General features: G+C 45.9%; 1 protein-coding gene across 1 annotated transcript in view; it reads right to left on the bottom strand.

Moving 5' to 3' along the window:
* Positions 1-22,500, bottom strand: part of mrps5 (mitochondrial ribosomal protein S5) — a 31,799-nt gene that overhangs the window by 4,397 nt on the left and 4,902 nt on the right. The window contains exons 3-5 of the mRNA XM_083544812.1: positions 22,438-22,500; positions 17,298-17,531; positions 16,816-16,850 (exon numbers count right to left, since the gene is read on the bottom strand). The exon at positions 22,438-22,500 is cut by the window's right edge and continues 63 nt beyond it. Of these exons, the coding sequence (XP_083400938.1) occupies positions 16,816-16,850; positions 17,298-17,531; positions 22,438-22,500 (332 nt within the window). The remainder of the gene's footprint in view (positions 1-16,815; positions 16,851-17,297; positions 17,532-22,437) is intronic.

The raw sequence follows: 22,500 nt of genomic DNA, 5'->3' as shown, positions 1-22,500 counted from the left end.
AAGGAAAAACTTTAACTAACCAGGAGGAAGAATTTACCCTGAAAGAGGCAAAATTTCTCTTTGAAGAAAAATCTTTCCCTCTCCCTCTCCACCACCCTCTCTCTTCTCCTCCTCTATCTCCCTACATCTCTCTCTTTCTCACCCTCCCTCATATCTCTCTCCCTCCCCATCACACTCTTGTTCTCTTTCTGTCTCTCCATCTCTCTCTCTCTCTGCACATGTGCGGAGGAAGGGTGAGTGTGGCGTGTAGAGCATAAGAGCGGTTGGCTTGTATTTATCAAAACTCTTTTTCGTTAAATATCTCGGGGTATCAGTGTGTGTGCGTGAGTAGCGTGCAGGAGAAACATGGCGTCTCCGAGTGCGAACCTGTTTGAGAGTTTGACTCGACGACACAGTGTGTGGGTGGTGTGTGTGTGTGTGTGTGTGTAGAAGAGTGTGTGTTAGCAGTTGGAACATGTGTGTGTGTGTGTGTGTGTGTGTGAGAGTGTAGAGGAGTGTGTGTTAGCAGTTAGGACGTGTGTGTGTGTGTGTGTGTGTGCGTGTGTGTGTGTGTGTGTGTGTGTGTGTGTGTGTGTGTTAGCGGTTGGGACACAGTGTGTGGGTGTAGAGTGCGTGTTAGCGGTTGGGACACGGTGTGTGAGTGTAGAGTGCGTGTTAGCGGTTGGGACACAGTGTGTGTGTGTGTGTGGTGTGTGAGTGTAGAGGAGTGCATGTTAACGGTTTGGACACAGTGTGTGTGTGGTGTGTGAGTGTAGAGGAGTGCGTGTTAGCGGTTGGGACATGGTGTGTGGGTGTAGAGTGCGTGTTAGCGGTTGGGACACAGTGTGTGTGTGTGTGTGGGGTGGGTGAGTGTAGAGGAGTGCGTGTTAACGGTTGGGACACAGTGTGTGTGTGTGGTGTGTGGGTGTAGAGGAGTGCGTGTTAACGGTTGGGACACAGTGTGTGTGTGGTGTGTGGGTGTAGAGGAGTGCGTGTTAACGGTTGGGACACAGTGTGTGTGTGTGGTGTGTGGGTGTAGAGGAGTGCGTGTTAACGGTTGGGACACAGTGTGTGTGTGGTGTGTGGGTGTAGAGGAGTGCGTGTTAACGGTTGGGACACAGTGTGTGTGTGTGGTGTGTGAGTGTAGAGGAGTGCGTGTTAGCGGTTGGGACACAGTGTGTGTGTGGTGTGTGGGTGTAGAGGAGTGCGTGTTAGCGGTTGGGACACAGTGTGTGTGTGTGTGTGTGTGTGTGTGTGTGTGTGGTGTGTGAGTGTAGAGGAGTGCGTGTTAGCGGTTGGGACACAGTGTGTGTGTGGTGTGTGGGTGTAGAGGAGTGCGTGTTGACGGTTGGGACACAGTGTGTGTGTGTGTGTGGTGTGTGAGTGTAGAGGAGTGCGTGTTAGCGGTTGGGACACAGTGTGTGTGTGGTGTGTGAGTGAAGAGGAGTGCGTGTTAGCGGTTGGGACACGGTGTGTGGGTGTAGAGTGCGTGTTAGCGGTTGGGACACGGTGTGTGTGTGTGTGTGTGTGGGGTGGGTGAGTGTAGAGGAGTGCGTGTTAACGGTTGGGACACAGTGTGTGTGTGGTGTGTGGGTGTAGAGGAGTGCGTGTTAATGGTTGGGACACAGTGTGTGTGTGGTGTGTGGGTGTAGAGGAGTGCGTGTTAACGGTTGGGACACAGTGTGTGTGTGGTGTGTGGGTGTAGAGGAGTGCGTGTTAACGGTTGGGACACAGTGTGTGTGTGTGGTGTGTGGGTGTAGAGGAGTGCGTGTTAACGGTTGGGACACAGTGTGTGTGTGGTGTGTGGGTGTAGAGGAGTGCGTGTTAACGGTTGGGACACAGTGTGTGTGTGTGGTGTGTGAGTGTAGAGGAGTGCGTGTTAGCGGTTGGGACACAGTGTGTGTGTGGTGTGTGGGTGTAGAGGAGTGCGTGTTAACGGTTGGGACACAGTGTGTGTGTGTGGTGTGTGAGTGTAGAGGAGTGCGTGTTAGCGGTTGGGACACAGTGTGTGTGTGTGTGTGTGGGTGTAGAGGAGTGCGTGTTAACGGTTGGGACACAGTGTGTGTGTGTGGTGTGTGAGTGTAGAGGAGTGCGTGTTAGCGGTTGGGACACAGTGTGTGTGTGGTGTGTGGGTGTAGAGGAGTGCGTGTTAGCGGTTGGGACACAGTGTGTGTGTGTGTGTGGTGTGTGAGTGTAGAGGAGTGCGTGTTAGCGGTTGGGACACAGTGTGTGTGTGGTGTGTGGGTGTAGAGGAGTGCGTGTTAACGGTTGGGACACAGTGTGTGTGTGTGGTGTGTGAGTGTAGAGGAGTGCGTGTTAGCGGTTGGGACACAGTGTGTGTGTGGTGTGTGGGTGTAGAGGAGTGCGTGTTAGCGGTTGGGACACAGTGTGTGTGAGTGTAGAGGAGTGCGTGTTAGCGGTTGGGATACGGTGTGTGTGGTGTGTGAGTGTAGAGGATCACGGGTTAGCGGTTGGGACACGGTGTGTGGGTGTAGAGGAGTGCGTGTTAACGGTTGGGACACAGTGTGTGTGTGTGTGGTGTAAGAGTGTAGAGGAGTGCTTGTTAGCGGTTGGGACACAGTGTGTGGGTGGTGTGTGAGTGTAGAGGAGTGCTTGTTAGCGGTTGGGACACAGTGTGTGGGTGGTGTGTGGTGTGTGAGTGTAGAGGAGTGCGTGTTAGCGGTTGGTACAGGGTGTGTGGGTGTAGAGGAGTGCATGTTAACGGTTGGGACACAGTGTGTGAGTGGTGTGTGAGTGTAGAGGAGTGCGTGTTAGCGGTTGGGACACAGTGTGTGGGTGGTGTGTGAGTGTAGAGGAGTGCGTGTTAGCGGTTGGGACACAGTGTGTGGGTGGTGTGTGAGTGTAGAGGAGTGCGTGTTAGCGGTTGGGACACGGTGTGTGAGTGTAGAGGAGTGCGTGTTAGCGGTTGGGACACGGTGTCTGAGTGTAGAGTGCGTGTTAGCGGTTGGGACACAGTGTGTGTGTGTGGTGTGTGAGTGTAGAGGAGTGCGTGTTAACGGTTGGGACACAGTGTGTGTGTGGTGTGTGGGTGTAGAGGAGTGCGTGTTAACGGTTGGGACACAGTGTGTGTGTGTGGTGTGTGAGTGTAGAGGAGTGCGTGTTAGCGGTTGGGACACAGTGTGTGTGTGGTGTGTGGGTGTAGAGGAGTGCGTGTTAGCGGTTGGGACACAGTGTGTGTGTGTGTGTGTGTGTGAGTGTAGAGGAGTGCGTGTTAGCGGTTGGGACACAGTGTGTGTGTGGTGTGTGGGTGTGGTGTGTGGGTGTAGAGGAGTGCGTGTTAACGGTTGGGACACAGTGTGTGTGTGTGAGTGTAGAGGAGTGCGGGTTAGCGGTTGGTACAGGGTGTGTGGGTGTAGAGGAGTGCATGTTAACGGTTGGTACACGGTGTGTGGGTGTAGAGGAGTGCATGTTAACGGTTGGGACACAGTGTGTGGGTGGTGTGTGAGTGTAGAGGAGTGCGTGTTAGCGGTTGGGACACAGTGTGTGGGTGGTGTGTGAGTGTAGAGGAGTGCGTGTTAGCGGTTGGGACACGGTGTGTGAGTGTAGAGGAGTGCGTGTTAGCGGTTGGGACACAGTGTCTGGGTGTAGAGTGCGTGTTAGCGGTTGGGACACAGTGTGTGTGTGTGTGAGTGTAGAGGAGTGCGTGTTAACGGTTGGGACACAGTGTGTGTGTGTGGTGTGTGATTGTAGAGGAGTGTGTGTTAGCGGTTGGGACACAGTGTGTGTGTGTGGTGTGTGAGTGTAGAGGAGCGCGTGTTAGCGGTTGGGACACAGTGTGTGTGTGTGTGTGTGTGGTGTGTGAGTGTAGAGGAGTGCGTGTTAGCGGTTGGGATACGGTGTGTGTGGTGTGTGAGTGTAGAGGATCACAGGTTAGCGGTTGGGACACGGTGTGTGGGTGTAGAGGAGTGCGTGTTAACGGTTGGGACACAGTGTGTGTGGTGTGCGAGTGTAGAGGAGTGCTTGTTAGCGGTTGGGACACGGTGTGTGGGCGGTGTGTGAGTGTAGAGGAGAGCGGGTTAGCGGTTGGTACACGGTGTGTGGGTGTAGAGGAGTGCATGTTAACGGTTGGACACAGTGTGTGGGTGGTGTGTGAGTGTAGAGAAGTGCGTTTTAGCGGTTGGGACACGGTTTGTGGGTGTAGAGGAGTGCATGTTAATGGTTGGGACACGTTGTGTGGGTGTAGAGGAGTGCGTGTTAGCGGTTGGGACAGTGTGTGGGCAGTGTGTGAGTGTAGAGGAGTGCGTGTTAGCGGTTGGGACACGGCGTGTTAGCGGTTGGGACACTGTGTGTGGGTGGTGTATGGGCCGAAAAGAAAGCAGCATTTAACTCCCTACAGCAGTGGTTGGATGTAACTAAAGCACAAATAAAAGAACAATCCCAATGTCACAAGAGAGACTGCCACATGTCAGAAAGGTTTTGGCGATAGAAATAGTAGAACTCAACCGTTTGGAGGAAACAGGAAATTGAGGTCATGTGGAAGCCCTCAACAGTAAAAAGGCTAAAATTAACAACTTGCTGGACACTACAACACGGGGGGCGCTGGCCCACTCATGCTTTAAGCGTCACTGAGATGGTTGCTCCTTCCAAGTTCTTCTTCAGTTTAGAACAAAAGAATGGACAAAAAATATTCATGCATGCTGTGTGAATAGAATCAGGGGATCTCGTGTCAGAGCCTTCTGAAATTCGCCATTAGACAGTCAGCTTCTATTCGAAGCTGTATAGCAGCAAAAGGTCAGGGGCCCAGGTAGTGGAGAAGAGCTTCCTCAAGGACCTGTCTAAGCTCACAGAGTCAGTGGCCAGAGAGTTGGACAGGGAAATGATATGCACTAAGCTTCATGAAGCTCTCCAAGGCATGGAGAACTGGTGGTCACCAGGTATAGACGGCCTCCCTGTACAATCTTTCAAGGCTTTCTGGGCGGTAATAGGGCAGTACATGATGAAGGTCCTACAGAACAGTGTGAAGGGTGGTCAGCTCCCATCGAGCTGCAGGAGAGCCGTCCTGACCCTGCTGCTAAAAAAGTGAGACCTGACCCACCTGAAGAACTGGTGCCCAGTGTCACTACTGTTCAATGACTGCAAGCTGCTGTCAAAAGCATTAGCCTCGAGACTGACGAAGGTGATGGAGCAGATCATTCACCAGGACCAGACATACTTTGTGTCTGGCAGGTTGATATTTAATAACGTATACTTAATTCGTGACAATTTAGACGTCTCCAGGCTATTGGGCTTAAAGACTGGTCTGATTCTCCTAGACTAGGAAAAGGCTTTTGACCAGGTTGAGCATGAATACTTGTGGAAGGTGCTGGAAAGCTTTGGGTTTAACTGGTTTCAGAGCCACGATCAGGGTGCTGTACAGTGAAATTGATAGTGTACTGAAGGCTAATGGTGGATTATGTGCCCCTTTTAGAGTGTACAGAGGGTAAGACAACGCTGGTCACTGTCAGGAATGTTGTACACTAGCTATTGAAACTCTTAATTAACCTGAGAAATCGATTTTCTGGTTTTAATTTTCCTCACACCAATGCTCCATTTTACCTGTCTGCAGATGACGTGGCTGTAATGGTGGGATCACAAGCTGACAAATGTTTTAACTGACATTTAAGAAGACACTGGTTTTTCATGATCAGCAAAAGTAAACTGGGCAAAAAGTGAAGCAGATTTAGTTGGGGAATTGGGGAGTTGGGGAGCCGAGACTCCCAGGAGGTCTGATGTGGAAAAAATAAGGTTTTATGTAATTTGGTGTCTACCTGGGGAGTAATGAGTTTTTAAATAAAAACTGGGAAGGCACTGTAGAGCACATCAAGGGCAGACTGAGCAGGTGGAAGCGGCTGGTTCCAAAGATGTCCTACAGGGGGCAAACTCTGGTGATCATCAATCTGGCAGCGTCTTCTCTGTAGCTGGCATGTGTGGATCCACTGCCAAACCAGCTAGCAAACATGCTAGCAAACATAAGGGCCCTGCTCATGGACGACTAATGGAATGGTCTCGACTTGATTCGGCAGAGTGTCCTTCATCTAAACAAGGAGGAAGGGGGGCAAGGGCTGGTTCATCTCACCAGCAGAACTGCAGCCTTTCACCTCCAGTTCATCCAAAGACTCCTAATCAGGCCGAGGAACCTGGTATGGAGAACAGCAGCCAGTGGACTTTGCACATGGTGGGAGGACTGGGGATGGACAGAACTTTGTTTTTAGTAACCAGTCTTTTACTGCAGACCTTTTAAAATATAGACTTTTTTTTAACTATGGGCTGTGGAACATTACAATGGCTGCTGGAGGAGTCCCTGGACATCTCCCCGACCACCCCCACACACTGTCCAGAGCTCTGATCTCCTCAAAGATCATCACACTCCGTGAGCTGGTGAACATCGCAGGGACAGACCTGTCACATCTGGAGGACCTCATAGCACGTATAGGACTCTGGTCCATGGGCATTACTAAACAGCTCCTACACCACTGGAGGTCTACGTTAACTGCAGAGGAGGAACCTTTTCCCCAGCTGAACATCGCTTCTGACCTCAACGGGTGTGAGAGCCCCCTCCTGTAGTGCAGGGGCGAAGGGGCGTTTGACTTTGTGTCAGTTTTGGGGAAGCTGCTCTACAGAGAGTGTATTAAGGTTTTAAATAAGAAGAAGCTAAGTGGGAGGGTAAACACCCCAGTGGAGACACTGTACAAACCACCGTTCTTAAAAAGAGCTGCTGACCTCCAGTGGAGGATTTAACATGGTATTATCTATGTGAACTTTTTTATTTCTGTTTTAAACCCTGAAATTTCACCTGACTGTCCTTTTTGTTCAAAGTGAGAAACAGTTTTTCATGCTTTTATTTTTCATGCTTTTTGGAGGAAGTGCTGCTGGCGGCAGGAAGAGAAATCGGTTATAGGAATATCTTATTGGCTTCCCGAATGAACAAAGCGTTGATGGTGTTCGTAAAGGAGGAGCGGCAGGTGAATTTTGTGGTCAGTGAGGGGATTACGGTGATTGAAGAACATGTTACTTTTACACCATTAATCACTCCAAATACCCGAGTTACTGTCTCTAATGTACTGCCGTTCATTCATAACGATGAGACCGAGCGAAGGCTTCTGCACTACGGCAAACTAGCCAGCTCAATTAAACCTGTTCCTCTGGGCTGAAAAAACAAGAAGCTAAAGCATGTCATGTCCTTCAGGAGACAAGTGTTCATGTTCCTTAATGACCAAGAGTTAGAGTGTCCTTCAGAGTTTGGCATGATGGCAGGGCATACATGGTTTATGCTGATACCGGTAACTGAAAGTGTTTTGAGTGTGGGGATGTTGAACATGAGGTAAGCATGTCCACACAGGGCTCAGACCGCTGAGGAGATACCTGGAGCAAACACTAAGGAGGAACCTGGACCCAGTACTGAGCAAGCAGTTAGGCCCAGTGCTGAGGAGGAGTCTAGACCCAGTGCTGAGGAGGAGTCTAGACCCAGTGCTGAGGAGTCATCGAGGCAGATTTACATGTCACTGGAGATGTTATAAAGCACTATTTAGAGGATGCAGGTGAACAGGGTATTGAGAAGGAGGTTGTTAAGGCTGTAGACAGTGAGGCAGGAAAAAAAGAAACTCAGAGCTGAAAACACAGAGGTTGAAGAAAACACAAACAATGCAGAAATGACATTAGCTTCAAATAGTGGTCCAGATGGAAAGGTTGAGCACAGTGTAGGTGAGGTCAATAATATTGCCGCCACTGGGCACCTGCCTAAGACAGGAGGTGTAATCTGTGTAAAGGGACTGGATGTGATGCTTCAGACTGCCTCAATCCAGATTCCACCCCACGCTATATCAAATAAAAGTCTGCAATATGGCTTACATTTCAAAAAAGGAAGTTATAAAGTTTGACACAGAATTTCAGTTGCATCAATCCTAATCATAGTCTTAATTGATTCAGTCTGGGAGAGACAGCAAGCCATCAAGGACCATATCTAACCAAAAGGTGTCTGAGACCATGATAATCATTTAAACAAATACCCTATCCTGAACTGCTGGGGGGGGCCTGGCACTAGCAAAGGTGTAAACAACAGTGACCTCCGGCTCGATCACCCAGCCATGTGTTCCTTTACTCATTTCCTACATTCAATTTCCACTTAAAAGCTAAATCCTGTCTACACTGCAAAGGGAAGGACAATTTAAAATATCCGGGCAGAGTTTGCGCCGAGTTCTTTCTGACTCCGATGAACCCAAAATACTTCATGCAATTTTGTCACTGCTACACTGTTATAAACATCTTTATTACAATCATCATTGTCCTCATCAGTTTTTCTTACAAGAGCTTCAGGATGGGTACATTAAACATTAAAGGCAGAAACAGCAATAAAATGACAGCAATTTCTGAATTTTTAAGCATCAAGAAACTCAATGTTACTTTTGTACAAGAAACACACACAGACACTGACAATGAAGTAGAATGGGAAATGTGGTGGAAAGATGAACTCTATGAATCATGGGACATGAAACAGTGCTGGAGTAGCCATTTTATTCTCACAAAGTACAGCAGTCAATATGAGAAGTGTAGAGGAAATAGTAAAAGAGAAGGTTTCTTTTAACACAAGTAGAACACAATGGGAGAGAATTTATAACAGAGGACCAGAGAGACTGAAATTCCTTTCAGAAATAAAGTAATTGTCAAGTATGATTATAGCGTGTGCTGTGCACTCGGCAACTGAAATTGATTTTATTTTTGACAGAAATGGGGAAGAACCTCACAGTCAGTCAAGTGCCTTATTAGGGAAATTTTTAAAAGAGTCACCGATGATGGGCATTTGGAGAGCAAGACATGAGTGTCGGTATGCAAGAGCAGATTTTTCTGTCAGGGATGGTAAATTGAGTCTGGAGCGGTAAGCGGAAGAACACAAATGCAGGCTGTGACAGGGTTATAATGGAAAAGGGACATGGAAAGCCGGTGAAATAATCTGGCAGGGAGTAAATGTCTTTGGTGTGCTTAAATACTGAGTGACGACCCGGAAGCGTGCACCGCGGACCCGGTAGTGGGATGCCGGAAGATCCTGACAATGAAGGAGTGCAGCAACACACATGGATGAAAATAAATCAGAACAGAGTTAGTGGAACAAGATTAGATCACTATCACAATGCTGTGCCAGGACTGTACATCATACTCATCAGCTATGATCAAGGAAACAGTGGAGACTTTACAAAGAGACATCAAACGTTCAGAAAAACAATTGCTGAACAGTAATAGAGCTGCAAAAGGGGATGGACTAAGAAAAAAACTTAACGAGCGCTGATAAGAGCAAGGTACTGTGCCATCAAAGACATGGATGCTCCCAGCAAATTCTTCAGCCTAGAAAAAAAAGTGTCCAGCAGAAGGCAATGTACCATCTCAGTCGTGCTGACGGATCTCTCACATCAGACCACGGTGAAATGAGAAAGATAGCAAGCAACTTCGACAAACAACTATACAGTGCCGATAGCTGCGATACTGAATCCATGGAAGATCTGCTCACTGAACTCATCAGGGATGGCTTGCTCATCAGGGACAAATTTATACTTATAAAGAAAATCTTATTCATTTTTTTTACCACATTATCTGTGTATAGATGCTTTAAGACAATATGCGTTGTTAAAAGCGCAATACAAATACAAATATATTGAAATAAATTGCCACAGCTCGAGGAGACAAAAAAAGAGGACTTGGACAGCAAGATCACCTTTAAGGAACTCACAGAGGTAATGAAGCAGTTATCGACTGGACAATCTCCTGGAACAGACGGATTAACAGCAGAGTTCTACCAACACTTCTGAGATCTGATAGGAAAAGTCCAATTTGATGTTTTAACAGAGTGTATAGAAAATAAAAGACTTCCTATAAGCTGCCGGTGAGCCGTCATGTCACTTCTCCCCCAAAAAAAGAAGACTTGGGACCTTTAAATAATTGGAGACCTATATCCTTGCTGTGTGTGGATTATAAAATCCTCTTCAAGTTCCTCACTAACAGACTTAAACATGTTTTATACCAGCTGGTCAAAAGTGACCAAACATACTGTGTCCCTCAGAGGTCCAAAATAGACAACCTCTTTTTATTAAGGGACATTAAGGGAAGTCCTGTCTTTAGACCATGAGAAAGCATTTGAATGTGTACACCATGGATATACTTTAACGTTGTAAAACACTTTGGCTTTAGAGAGGGTTTTATCTCCTACATACAGCTGCTGTACTCCAATGTGTATGTGATGGTAGGTGAAAGTGGGAGGAGGCTTAAGCGCCCCAAGACCTGTGGCAAGTCTGCCAACTTTCTGGACACCGGTACAGTCGAGTCATTGGACCTTTGCTCTGCAGATTATGGAAAACACAAAGGAATCACAATACCAACAGCAAATTGTCATTTTAAAGTTGTGCTATCAGTGTATGCAGATGATCTCACAGTTTTTAGCACAGGGAAAGATGATGTCACGATTTTAACTAAATCCTTCCAACTATATGAAAAGGCTTCTTCTGCAAAAGTCAACTGGGCAAAAAGCGAGGGGTTTGTTGTTGGCAACTGGAAACACGGAGCAGTTCCACAGCTCGCAGGTGAGCTAAAATAGAGAAAAGATGGACTAAAGATTTTGGGAGTGTTTTTAAAGAATGAACAATTATATAAGAAGAACTGGGAGGGGCTGCTGGAATAGGTGTCGGCACGATTGTCCAAATGGAAATCGCTGTTACCACGTTTGTCCTACAGAGGAAGAGTTCTGGTAGTAAACAATCTGGCTGCCTCAACAGAAGACCACTGTGATGGAACCACCAGAAGACCTGACCATTAGCATACAAAGGAAATTTGTAATCTTTATTTTGAACACATGCAGCAGCCCCGTACCTACTATTAAAGGAAGGTGGGCAGGGACTGGTGGACGTGAGGACCAGAATCAGTGCGTTCAGAATACAAGTTAATTGAAGGAGGCTGGAAATTAGCGGTGGAACTGAAAGAGGTGACTGGACTGAGATGCTTATGTCTGGTCACAAAGCTGAAGGAAGAACTCTACAGCTCTACCAGGCAGTCACAGGACCTGCATCAGAGAGCACCACAGACCCACACAGAACATGGAGGACGACACTGAGTTTCCAGGACTAAAAATGACCTCAGACACATCTCTTCAAAGACATGACAAAGAACGCGATGTACCATCTCACAGTGGAGGATGCACAGGGCAATAGCTATAGACGGACATGTGGCCCACCTCAATCCAGCAGTGAAGGGGGACTGTAGGTTCTGTGAGGAAAAAGAACACTTGGATCATCTGCTCTTAAAATTACGAAGATACACTGTGTTTTTACATCGATTATGTGCTGGTTCCAAAAACTTGAAGTTCTCTGAGAAGGTTTTTATCGGGGGATTGAAATACAAATTCTCATCAAGGAGAAGATTGTGTCTCCTAAACTATTTAATAGGAACAGCTAAACTTGCAGTGTGGATATCACGCAAGAACAAACGCTGGCAGAGAGAAACTCCAGATCCTGAAACGATGTGCTTTTTATGAGTTGACCAATAATTTCCCAGGTTTCTGTGATATTTGGTGTGTAAATGAGACTAAAGTTCATGATAATCAACTCCTTTGAAACTTATGTTTTTATGAGAACTCATTTATTTTAACAGGTGAAATGTACATGTGTTTCTCTGTTTGTACGTCTATACACGGCTTTATGTGTGTTTATTTATTCACCTGCTTTTTAATGAAATATTTCTTCAGGGAAAAAAGTTCATGCAAAACAGAAAAAGTTGCAGTTAAACCTCAACCTCTCTCTCTCACTCTCTCTCTCACTCTCTCTCTCACTCTCTCTCTCACTCTCTCTCTCACTCTCTCTCTCACTCTCTCTCTCACTCTCTCTCTCACTCTCTCTCTCACTCTCTCTCTCACAACCCCTTTCTTTCTATCTCTCCAGCTGTATCCAACTCTTTAGATTCAGGATTTAAAGTTTGCTTTATTGGATGATAAATATTTGAATTCGTACAAAGTACAGAAGATAACACCAGAAATAAAAGTCATTCAGGAATAATAAACTATAATAATAATAATAATAATAATAATAATAATAATAATAATAATAATATACTATAACTATATTAACAATATAATAAAAACTATAGTTTGTGCTCCCCAGTAGGTGGCGCAACTTGTCGTTGGCTGCGAGGGAGTGTGTGTTGGTGTGTGAGTGTGTGTTGGTGTGTGATGGTTGTGTGTTGATGTGTGGTGTGTGTGTGGTGTGTTAGTGGCGAGTTAGTGTGTGTTGGTAGTGTATTGGTTGTGTGTGTGGTGTGTGCATGTTTGTGGTGTGTGTGTTGGTGTGTGTGTTAGGGTGTGTTATTGTGTATTGGTTGTGTGTGGTGTGTGTGTTGGTGTGTGTTGGTGGTGTGCTGGTGTGTATTGGTTGTGTGTGGTGTGTGCGCGTGTTGGTGTGTGTTGGTGGTGTGTTATTGTGTATTTTGGTGTGTGTTGGTTGTGTGTGGTGTGCGCATGTTTGTGGTGTGTGTGTAGTGTGTGTTGGTGTGTGATGTGTGTTGGTAGTGTGTTGGTTGTGTGTGTGTTGGCGGTGTGTTATTGTGTATTGGTTGTGTGTGGTGTGTGCGTGTTTGTGGTGTGTGCGTAGTGTGTGTGTTGGTGTGTGGTGTGTTGGTGGTGTGTTGGGGTGTTTTATTGTGTATTGGTTGTGTGTGGTGTGTGTTAGTGTGTGTTGGTTGTGTGTGGTGTGTGCATAGTGTGTGTTGGTGTGTGATGTGTGTTGGTTGTGTGTGTGTGTGGTGTGTTATTGTGTATTGGTTGTGTGTGGTGTGTGTTGGTGGTGTGTGTTATTGTGTATTGGTTGTGTGCGTAATTGTGGTGTGTGCGTAGTGTGTGTGATGGTGGTGTGTTATTGTGTATTGGTTGTGTGTGGTGTGTGTGTGTTGGTGGTGTGTTATTGTGTATTTTGGTGTGTGGTGTGTGTGTGTTGGTAGTGTATTGGTTGTGTGTGGTGTGTGTGTGTTTGTGGTGTGTGCGTAGTGTGTGTGTTTGTGGTGTGTATTGTGTATTGGTTGTGTGTGGTGTGTGTTGGTGGTGTGTTATTGTGTATTTTGGTGTGTGGTGTGTGTGTATTGGTTGTGTGTGTGTTGGTGGTGTGGTATTGTGTATTGGTTGTGTGTGGTGTGTGCGTGTTTGTGTGGTGTGTGTGTGTTGGTAGTGTGTTGGTGGTTTGGTATTGTGTATTGGTTGTGTGTGGTGTGTGCGTGTTTGTGGTGTGTGTGTAGTGTGTGTGTTGGTGGTGTGTTATTGTGTATTGGTTGTGTGTGGTGTGTGTGTGTGTTGGTGGTGTGTATTTTTGTGTGTGGTGTGTGTGTGTGTGTGTTGGTGGTGTGTTATTGTGTATTGGTTGTGTGTGGTGTGTGTGTGTTGGTGTGTATTGGTTGTGTGTGGTGTGTGCGTAGTGTGCGTGTTGGTGGTGTGTTATTGTGTATTGGTTGTGTGTGGTGTGTGTGTGTGTTGGTGGTGTGTATTTTTGTGTGTGGTGTGTGTGTGTGTGTGTGTGTTGGGTTATTGTGTATTGGTTGTGTGTGGTGTGTGTGTGTTGGTGTGTATTTTTGTGTGTGGTGTGTTATTGTGTATTGGTTGTGTGTGGTGTGTGTGTGTTGGTGGTGTGTGTGTGTTTGTGGTGTGTTTTTGTGTATTTCTGTGTGTGGTGTGTGTTAGTGGTGTGTGGCTTCATAACCTAAATGTGTGTTCGGTTCTCTGAGAGCTGGATCTTTTTTGGAAGATGATTTTGGTCCTGTTGAGGCTAACAGCATTAGCATAGCAACATCCCGCAATCTCTCTTTCCCCCTCCCTCCCTCACTCTCTCCATCTATCTTCCCATCTCACCCCCCCCCCATGCTTTCCTTCCCCCCCCCCTCTCTCTCTCTCTCTATCTAGTACTCTACAAGTCCTTGGCTGAGACTCTAGAGCTTCCTGGAAGCTTCTGATTTAATTAATGCACCTTTAGAAGTGGACAAAGTTCCAACCATCACTTTGTCACTTTGTGTGTGTGTGTGTGTGTGTGTGTGTGTGTGTGTGTGTGTGTGTGTGTGTGTGTGTGTGTGTGTGTGTGTGTGTGATTTTAACACTGCATGAGATATTATTACTGACATTTAAAATGACGAGGATCCAGAAGCACCCTGTCACCCCCTCTATCGTTACAGAGAGAATGAGTATAACACACAACCGTGCTCCCACAGACACACACACACACACACACACACACGTTGACGTGCTCCCACAGACACACACACACACACACGTTGACGTGCTCCCACAGACACACACACACGTTGACGTGCTCCCACAGACACACACACACACACACACACACGTTGACGTGCTCCCACAGACACACACACACACACGTTGACGTGCTCCCACAGACACACACACACGTTGACGTGCTCCCACAGACACACACACACACACACACACGTTGACGTGCTCCCACAGACACACACACACACAGTAAAAGAGGTATGACTTGTGTACCAGTCAGCCTCAGTGAACGCTAAAAACAAGGCTGAGAGGTTTATATGAAAGGAGAGGTTTGTGGGTGGAGAAGTGTGTGGGGGAGGAGTTTATATGAAAGGGGAGGGGTTTGTGGGAAAGGAAGAGGTATTTGAGGGAGAGGAGGAGTTTGTGGTTAGTTTATATGCGAAAAGGAGTTTGTGGGGAAAAAAGGAGGAGTTTGTGGGGAGTTTATATGAGATGAGGAGGAGTTTATATGAAAGTAGGAGGGGTTTGTAAGAAAGAAATTTATACGAAAGGAGAAGTTTGTAAGAGAGGAGGGGCTTATATGAAAGGAGGAGGGGTTTGTGGGAGAGGAAGAGTTTATATGAAAGGAGGAGGGGTTTGTGGGAGAGGAAGAGTTTATATGAAAGGAGGAGGGGTTTGTGGGAGAGGAAGAGTTTATATGAAAGACTTTCGAAAGACATTTGAAAGACTGGTCCTGGCCCACCTGAAGGACATCATTGAACCTCAGCTGGATCCCCTACAGAGCAAATAGGTCTGCAGATGATGCAGTCAACATGGGACTGCACTATATATTGTACATCTTGACAGACCTGGGACCTAAGCAAGGATCTACTTTGCAGACTTCAGTTCGGCCTTTAACACCATCATTCCTGACCTTCTCTCAGCCAAACTGACCCAGATTCCCGTGCCCACCCCAATCTCTCTGTGGATCACCAGCTTCCTGACAGACATGCAGCAGACAGTGAGGTTGGACAAACTCGCATCCAGGTCTCTCACTATCAGCACTGGTGCTCCCCAGGGTTGTGTTCTCTCCCCACTGCTCTTCTCACTGTACACAAACGACTGCACCTCAAAAAAACCCTCTGTCAAGCTCCTGAAGTTTGCGGACAACACCACAGTCATCTGCCTCATCCAGGGTGGAGATGAGTCTGCTTACAGACAGGAGGTTAAAGAGCTGGCTGTCTGGTGCAATCACCACAACCTGGAGCTCAACACGCTCAAAACAGTGAAGATGATCGTGGACTTCAGGAGAAATCCCCCAGCACTCCCCCCCACTCACCATCATGAAGTCATTCAAGTTTCTGGGTACCACCATCTCAGGACCTGAAGTGAAACAATAACATTGACTCCATTGCTAAAAGGCCCAGCAGAGGATGTAGTTCCTTCGCCACCGAGGAAATTCAATCTACCACAGGAGCTGCTAAAACAGTTCTACTCGGCCATCCTAGAGTCTGTCCTGTGTAGATCTTTAACTGTCTGGTTTGGTACAAAATCAGACATCAGGAGGCTTCAGCGGACGGTCAGGACTGCTGAGAGGATTATTAGTGTCCCACTGCCCAATCTCCAAGATCTTTACTCATCCAGAGTGGAGAAAAGGCGCAGGATATAATCAGCATGAACAATTACAATATTCACAACTACACACTGTCCATCATAACTGACACGTTTATACATAGAATCTAAATTTTCCATTTATAAACTGAACACTTGTAAAAAAACATCTGTACATTAATTTAACAACATTTTAACTCTGTATATTCTGCATGATGTAACTGTCTGCTTTACTGTTGCTACATTATGACTGTACTTCTGCACTGGAGCTCCTGATGCCAAGTCAAATTCCGTGTGTGTGTAAACATACTTGGTAATAAAGTTACAGTGGTACCTCGACATACGAGTTTAATTCGTTCCGTAAACTTGCTCGTATGTCAAAGCAAATTTCCACATTGAAATTAATTGAAATGCCATTAATCATTTCCAGCCCCCAAAATACACTTGAGCTAACGAAAACGCTGGTGTGTGTGTGTGTGTGTGTGTGCGCGCGCGCGGAGGGGGGGGGGGGGGGTAGAGGCTATAAGCGGAGGCGGAGTGAAAACTTGTTTTTTTTACTATCACTCCTGCACTCTACGTATCCCTAAACTTTAACATTTTTACTTTTTATTCTTTGCTTATCTTAATTTTCGTCACAATCTTCGCTTTCTGGCTTCGATTCGCCATCTAGCAGCGGCGTCTCGAGCTCATACCTCAAGTTTTTGCTCGCGTATCAAAGCAAAAAATCGTGAGTGACCGCTCGTATCTCAAAAAACTCGTATGTTAGGGCACTCGTATGTCGAGGTACCACTGTATTTCTGATTCTGAAATAAACGTTTTTTTTTTATTTTACATTTATACAATATTTATTTATTTGTTTATTTATCTAGATACCTGTCCCTGCTCTACTGCAAACCTTTCTCCTGTTTCATTATTATACAGAATACAGTAGATTTTTATTACTGACTCTCTCACACACACACACACACACACACACACACACACACACAGGATGTGTATTTACTCACCTCAATAACACGACAGTCAAAATCCTCATATGTTTCTGAAAAACACAAAACAATTTTTGTACAATGTGTGTGTGTGTGTGTGAGTGCGCGAGTGCGTGTTTTTGGGGAAAAAAACAGAAATACTTCCTGAACTTGAGAGCTTGTTGCTACGGCGACCCCAGGGTACATTAGAGTCTCTCTCTGTGACTTACACTCCATCATCACCACCTCCACTATTACTGCCCGTGTGTGTGTGTTTGTGTGTGTGTGTGTGTGTGTGTGTGTTTATTGCACATGGCAATCAAAATGTCACTGACATCACATCCACTAAACCAAGTTGAAGTAACAAAGTCTCTCTCTCTCTCTCTCTCTCTCTCTCTCTCTCTCTCTCTCTCTCGCTCGCTCGCTCACACACACACACACACACACACACACACACACACACACACACACACACACACACACACACACACACACACACACACACACACACACACACACACCTCCGTTGGGACCTGGGTCCGGGTGTCCAAGACTGATTCCTCCCCAGCAGTTTCCTGACCAGCCTCTCTCTCTCTTAATCTTCATCTTCCTCTTCCTGTCCCACTCGTCCCTCTGACGTTCAAGCTCCACCCTCAACTCCTGCTGCTCTGCCTCCCCTCGTTTAGAGAAAGACTGGATCGTGCCGCCTTTAATTACAGGAATGTTCAGACCTGGCCAGAGGAACCCACCACGACCTGCAGGATGAAGAGAATAAAGATGAGAAAAAGGAAAAGAATGAAAGAAATTAAGGAGGAGGAGAAGAAAGAGGAGGAGAAAAAAGGAGAATATAAGATGTTGGTGCAGAACCAAATATTGAAAGTGACAATATTAATAGTGTGTGTGTGTGTGTATGTGTGTGTGTATGTATGTATTTGTGTGCATTGGTATGTGTGTGTATATGTATAGATCATGACTGCTCCGGCTACACTTTGTTTTTGTTTTTTTATTTATTTCCATATCTACCATTTTCTTTATATAAGATGTCCATCATTACATATGACAGAGCCACTCTTATCTGTTGGTCTACTCAATTTACACAATTTTTAAACCCGGACCCATGCTGGCCCAGCGAGATCCAAGGGCGAGATCAAGAACAAAGGGCGCGACCCATTACCAGCGTCCGCGAGTGAAACGAGCCGGCTTCAGGAACATTTATTTTTGCGCCATTTAGCAGACGCCCTTATCCAGAGCGATGTACAAAAGTTCTTTGAGTCTCTAGCAATGACTCAGGAACAGGCTGAGGACATGCACACACCATGCTTTCTTACCTAGTATCCTGTTAGTCAATGTCCAATCAGGCCAAGGGTTAAGTTCCAGAGGGACAATCGGGACTGCAACCTTCTATGCTTGACCGAGACATGACTGAACCCAGCGGTACCGGACCATGCAATCCAGCCAGCAGAGTTTTTCTTGGTTTACTGCATGGACGGAACACTGGAGTCGGGGACGTCAAGGGGAACTGGATTGTGTCTGAGGTTAACAACCACTGGTGCAACAGCACAAGCATTGTTCCCCTTTCATGCCCCTGCACACCAAATCTGGAACTACTGACCGTCAAATGTTGCCCCATCTGCCTACCTCGGGAATTCAGCTCGGTCATAGTCAGTGCTGTTTATATTCCACCTCAAGCAGACAAGGACACTGCAATATGGAACTTACACAAGACACAAACGCTACACCAAACACAGCTTCAGGACGCTGCACTCATTGTGGTGGAAGAATTTTAACAGTTCCAACCTCATGCGCCCACTGCCAAACTTCCAGCAGCGCATCACCTGCCCCACCAGGGGCGAAAGGAAACTGGACCACTGCTACACACCATTCAAGAACAGCTACAATCCACAATCAGGTCCACCGTTTGAGGAATCAGACAATGCTGCCAGCTTCCTCATGCCTTTATACAAAGAAAGGCTGAAACAGGAAGCTCCGTTCAGAGTTCAGAGGAAGGTCATGCGCTGGACTGACCAATCAGTGGCAGCTCTGCAGGACAATTTAGATGCCGCAAACTGAGACATGTTCAGGTGCAGTTCTGACATCAACATGTTTACAAATGCGGTTGTGGGATTCCCTGAGATCCTGCTCTGCTGCCTACAACACGCGGCTCGACACCGGGGGCCTTGCACGACTACAAGGCTGCATATTACGGTGTACACAGAGCGGTGAAGGAAGCAAAGCTACGGGAGTAACAGGAGTCACAATTTCAACATGGTGGCTCTAGGAGCCTGTGGGAGGGACTAAGAACCATCACGGACTACAAAACACCATCTTTCAGAATGGCTAAACTAAACAACACTGTCAGGTGAAATGACTATTCCAAAGTTTAGGAGCTAAATGTGAGAATGTTCTACCACCTTTAGTGGACTTTGCTATTCTAGAAACTACTAGAAGTACGGAGTTTTGAGATCTCAGGGAGCATGACGGTTTGTAGCGTGTTAGAAGACTGGAGAGATACATGGAGATAAACTATTTAGTGTTTTGTAGGTAAGAAGCAGTAGTTTGTAGTGGATTTGAAGCTTAACAGGAAGCCAGTGTATGGATGAGAAGATTGAGGTTATGTGATCATATTTTCTCCACCTTGTGAGAACTGTGACTGCTGCATTCTGAACTAACTGAAGCTTGTTTATTAATGATGCAGGACATCCACCTAGTAATGCATTACAGTAGTCACATTAGGAGGGCATTCAGGAAAGTGAATACCAGGAGGACCAGTTGGCATCACAGGTCGGGTTTTGAAATCCTGCGCTGACCAGCTAGCACGAGGATCACTGTGTTGGAGGTGTAGGGCAGATATTGACAGAAGTACAGATTAAAGTGATGTGTGTGTGTGTGTGTGTGTGTGTGTGTGTGTGTGTGTGTGTGTGTGTGTGTGTGTGTGTGTGTGTATGTACATATGTATGTACAGTGTGTGTGAGCATCTGTTTGTGTATGTTTATATGTATGCATGTGTGCGTGTATGTCAAGCGGCTTTTATTGTAATTTCTATTATACACAGTTGTACACAGTAAACAGTGAAAACGAGACAACGTTCCTCCAGAACCCTGGTGCTACACTAAACAACAGAGTAATGGAACACACAACTCCAAAAAGTTAAACTTTTGTCTAGTCAGTCCACCGAGTATTTTCCCCAAAGTCTTGGGGATCATCCAGATGTTTTCCTCTCTTGGCTTAGGTCTTATTTGACTGATCGCTATCAGTTTGTTGATGTAAATGGTGAGTTCTCCACACACTCTGAGGTAAAGTTTGGTATTCCGCAAGGATCTGTCTTAGGCCCACTGCTTTTCTCTTTATATCTGCTGCCTCTTGGTGAAATTATTCATAAACATGGGATTCGCTTCCATTGCTATGCTGATGACACAGCTGTATATTTCAGCAAAGCCAGATGAGAGAGATCAGCTTAACAATGTTGAGGAGTGTGTAAAGGACATTAGACAGTGGATGCTTGATAACTTTCTTCTGCTCAACTCGGATAAGACAGACGTACTTTTACTAGGACCACATGCAGCTAGAAGCAAACTTTCTGATTCTGTAGCATCTCTGGATGGTGTTTCTGTCTCAGTGTGTACAGCAGTCAAAGACCTCGGTGTGATTATTGACCCGAGTCTTTCCTTTGAGTCTCACATGAATAATATCACCAGGATCTCCTTCTTTCACCTTAGAAATATTGCTAAATTAGAAATATGATGTCGTTACAGGATGCAGAAAAACTAGTAGATGTTTTTGTAACATCTAGATTAGACTACTGTAACGCTTTACTGTCTGGGTGTTGGAGTAAGTGCAGAAATAAGCTTCAGTTAGTTCAGAATGCAGCAGCAAGAGTCCTCACTAGATCTAGAAAATATGATCACATCAGCCCTGTTTTAATCTTCTACACTGCTCCCAATTACATCTCACACTGATTATAAAATACTACTACTGACGTATAAAGCACTTAACGCCCTCACGCCGCAGTATCTGAGTGAACTTCTGTACCAGGATGATCCTCCACGCCTACTTAGATCAAAAGGTGCAGGTTATCTGTTGGTTCCTCCAATAATAAAGACTCCAGCAGGGGGCAGATGTTTCTCTTATAAACCCCACAGTTATGGAACAACCTTCCAATCAGTGTTCGGGACTCAGACACAGTCTCAGTGTTCAAGTTGAGGCTGAACACATATTTATTTAGTGGAGTCTTTAGTCAGTAGGTGTTTGTGAGGTAAAGGTGCAGATCTGGAGGGATCATGGATATGGAGTGTTTGGTGAACTGGGATATTTGGATGCTGTCGTCTCCTCACTCTCACACGTTCACTCAGGTTTGTTGATGGTGGTGTGGTGGGTCATTTCTTATCCCAGAGATCCTCATGTCTGTGTTTCCTTCTGCTTCTCCCTTTTAGTTCTGCTGCTACAGTGACTTAACTTTCATACAACAATCAGGAGACTTAATAATCCATATCCTTCCTTCTCTCTCTCTCTCTCTCTCTCTCTCTCTCTCTCTCTCTCTCTCTCTCTCTCTCTCTCTCTCTCTCTCTCTCTCTCTCTCTCTCTCTCTCTCTCTCTCTCTCTCTCTCTCTCTCCCCCCCCCCCCCCCTGGTTCCAATGACCACTGTTACTGCTAACCCTAACCCTGTGTTTGGTCTCAGAGGGGATTCTGAGATCCGACACCTCTCCCCTCTTTTTCCTTCACCACAGTCTCCACCGACTTGTTCATCAGGGACAAACTTACACTTATAAACAACATCTTGATTTTAATCACCACATCATCTGTGTAAAGCTGCTCTGAGACAATGTTCATTGTTAAAAGCTCAAAACAAATAAACATGAATTGAATTGAATTTTTGGCAAAACTGAGACGAGTCTTTATGCTCTTTTTGCTCAGCAGAGGTTTTGGTCTTGGAGCTCTGCCATGCAGACCATTTTTGCAGAGTCTCTTTCTTATGGTGGAGTCATGAACACTGACCTTCACTGAGGCAGGTGAGACCTGTAATTCTTGGGATTTTGTTGTGGGGTCTTTGGTGACCTCTTGGATGAGTCGTCGCTGTGCTCTCGGGGTCATTTTGGGCGGTCAGCCACTCCTGGGAAGCTTCTCCACTGTTCCATGTTTTTGCCATTTGTGAATAATGGCTCTCCCTGTGGTTCTCTGGAGTCCCAAAGCTTTAGAAAATGCCTTTAGAACCTTTTCCAGACTGATAGAAAGTAATTGAGATCTTTCTCATTTGTTACTGAATATTCTTTGGATCTCAGCATGATGTGAACAGGTGTGGCAGAAACCAGGCCTGGGTGTGGCTAGAGAAATTTATCTCAGGTGTGATAAACCACAGTTTTAACAGGGGGCAAACACATTTTCACACAGGGCCATGTAGTTTGGGATTTTGTTTTCCGTCAATAATAATAAAAAAAAAAAAAAAAAAACATTTATAAACTGAATGTTGTGTTCACTTGTGTTATCTTTTACCAATATTTAAATTAGTTTGATGATCTGAAACGTGACAATGTGACAAACATGCAAACAAATAAGAACTCAGAAAGGGGGCAAACACTTTCACACCACTGTATGTATGTGTTTGTATGTATGTACAGTTTGTGTGCATGAAAGGGTGTGTGTGTGTGTGTGTAGGTGTGTGTTACCTTCTCCAATGCTTTGTCCTCGATTCAGGTCTTTTTTCATTTTGCGTTTGGTTCTTTTTCCTC

Source organism: Silurus aristotelis, assembly GCF_946808225.1.
Source record: "Silurus aristotelis genome assembly, chromosome: 6".
In the NCBI taxonomy this organism is placed as follows: Eukaryota; Metazoa; Chordata; class Actinopteri; order Siluriformes; family Siluridae; genus Silurus; species Silurus aristotelis.
The sequence above is the reverse complement of the archived record's forward strand: the minus strand, read 5'-3'. Positions and strand labels throughout refer to the sequence as shown.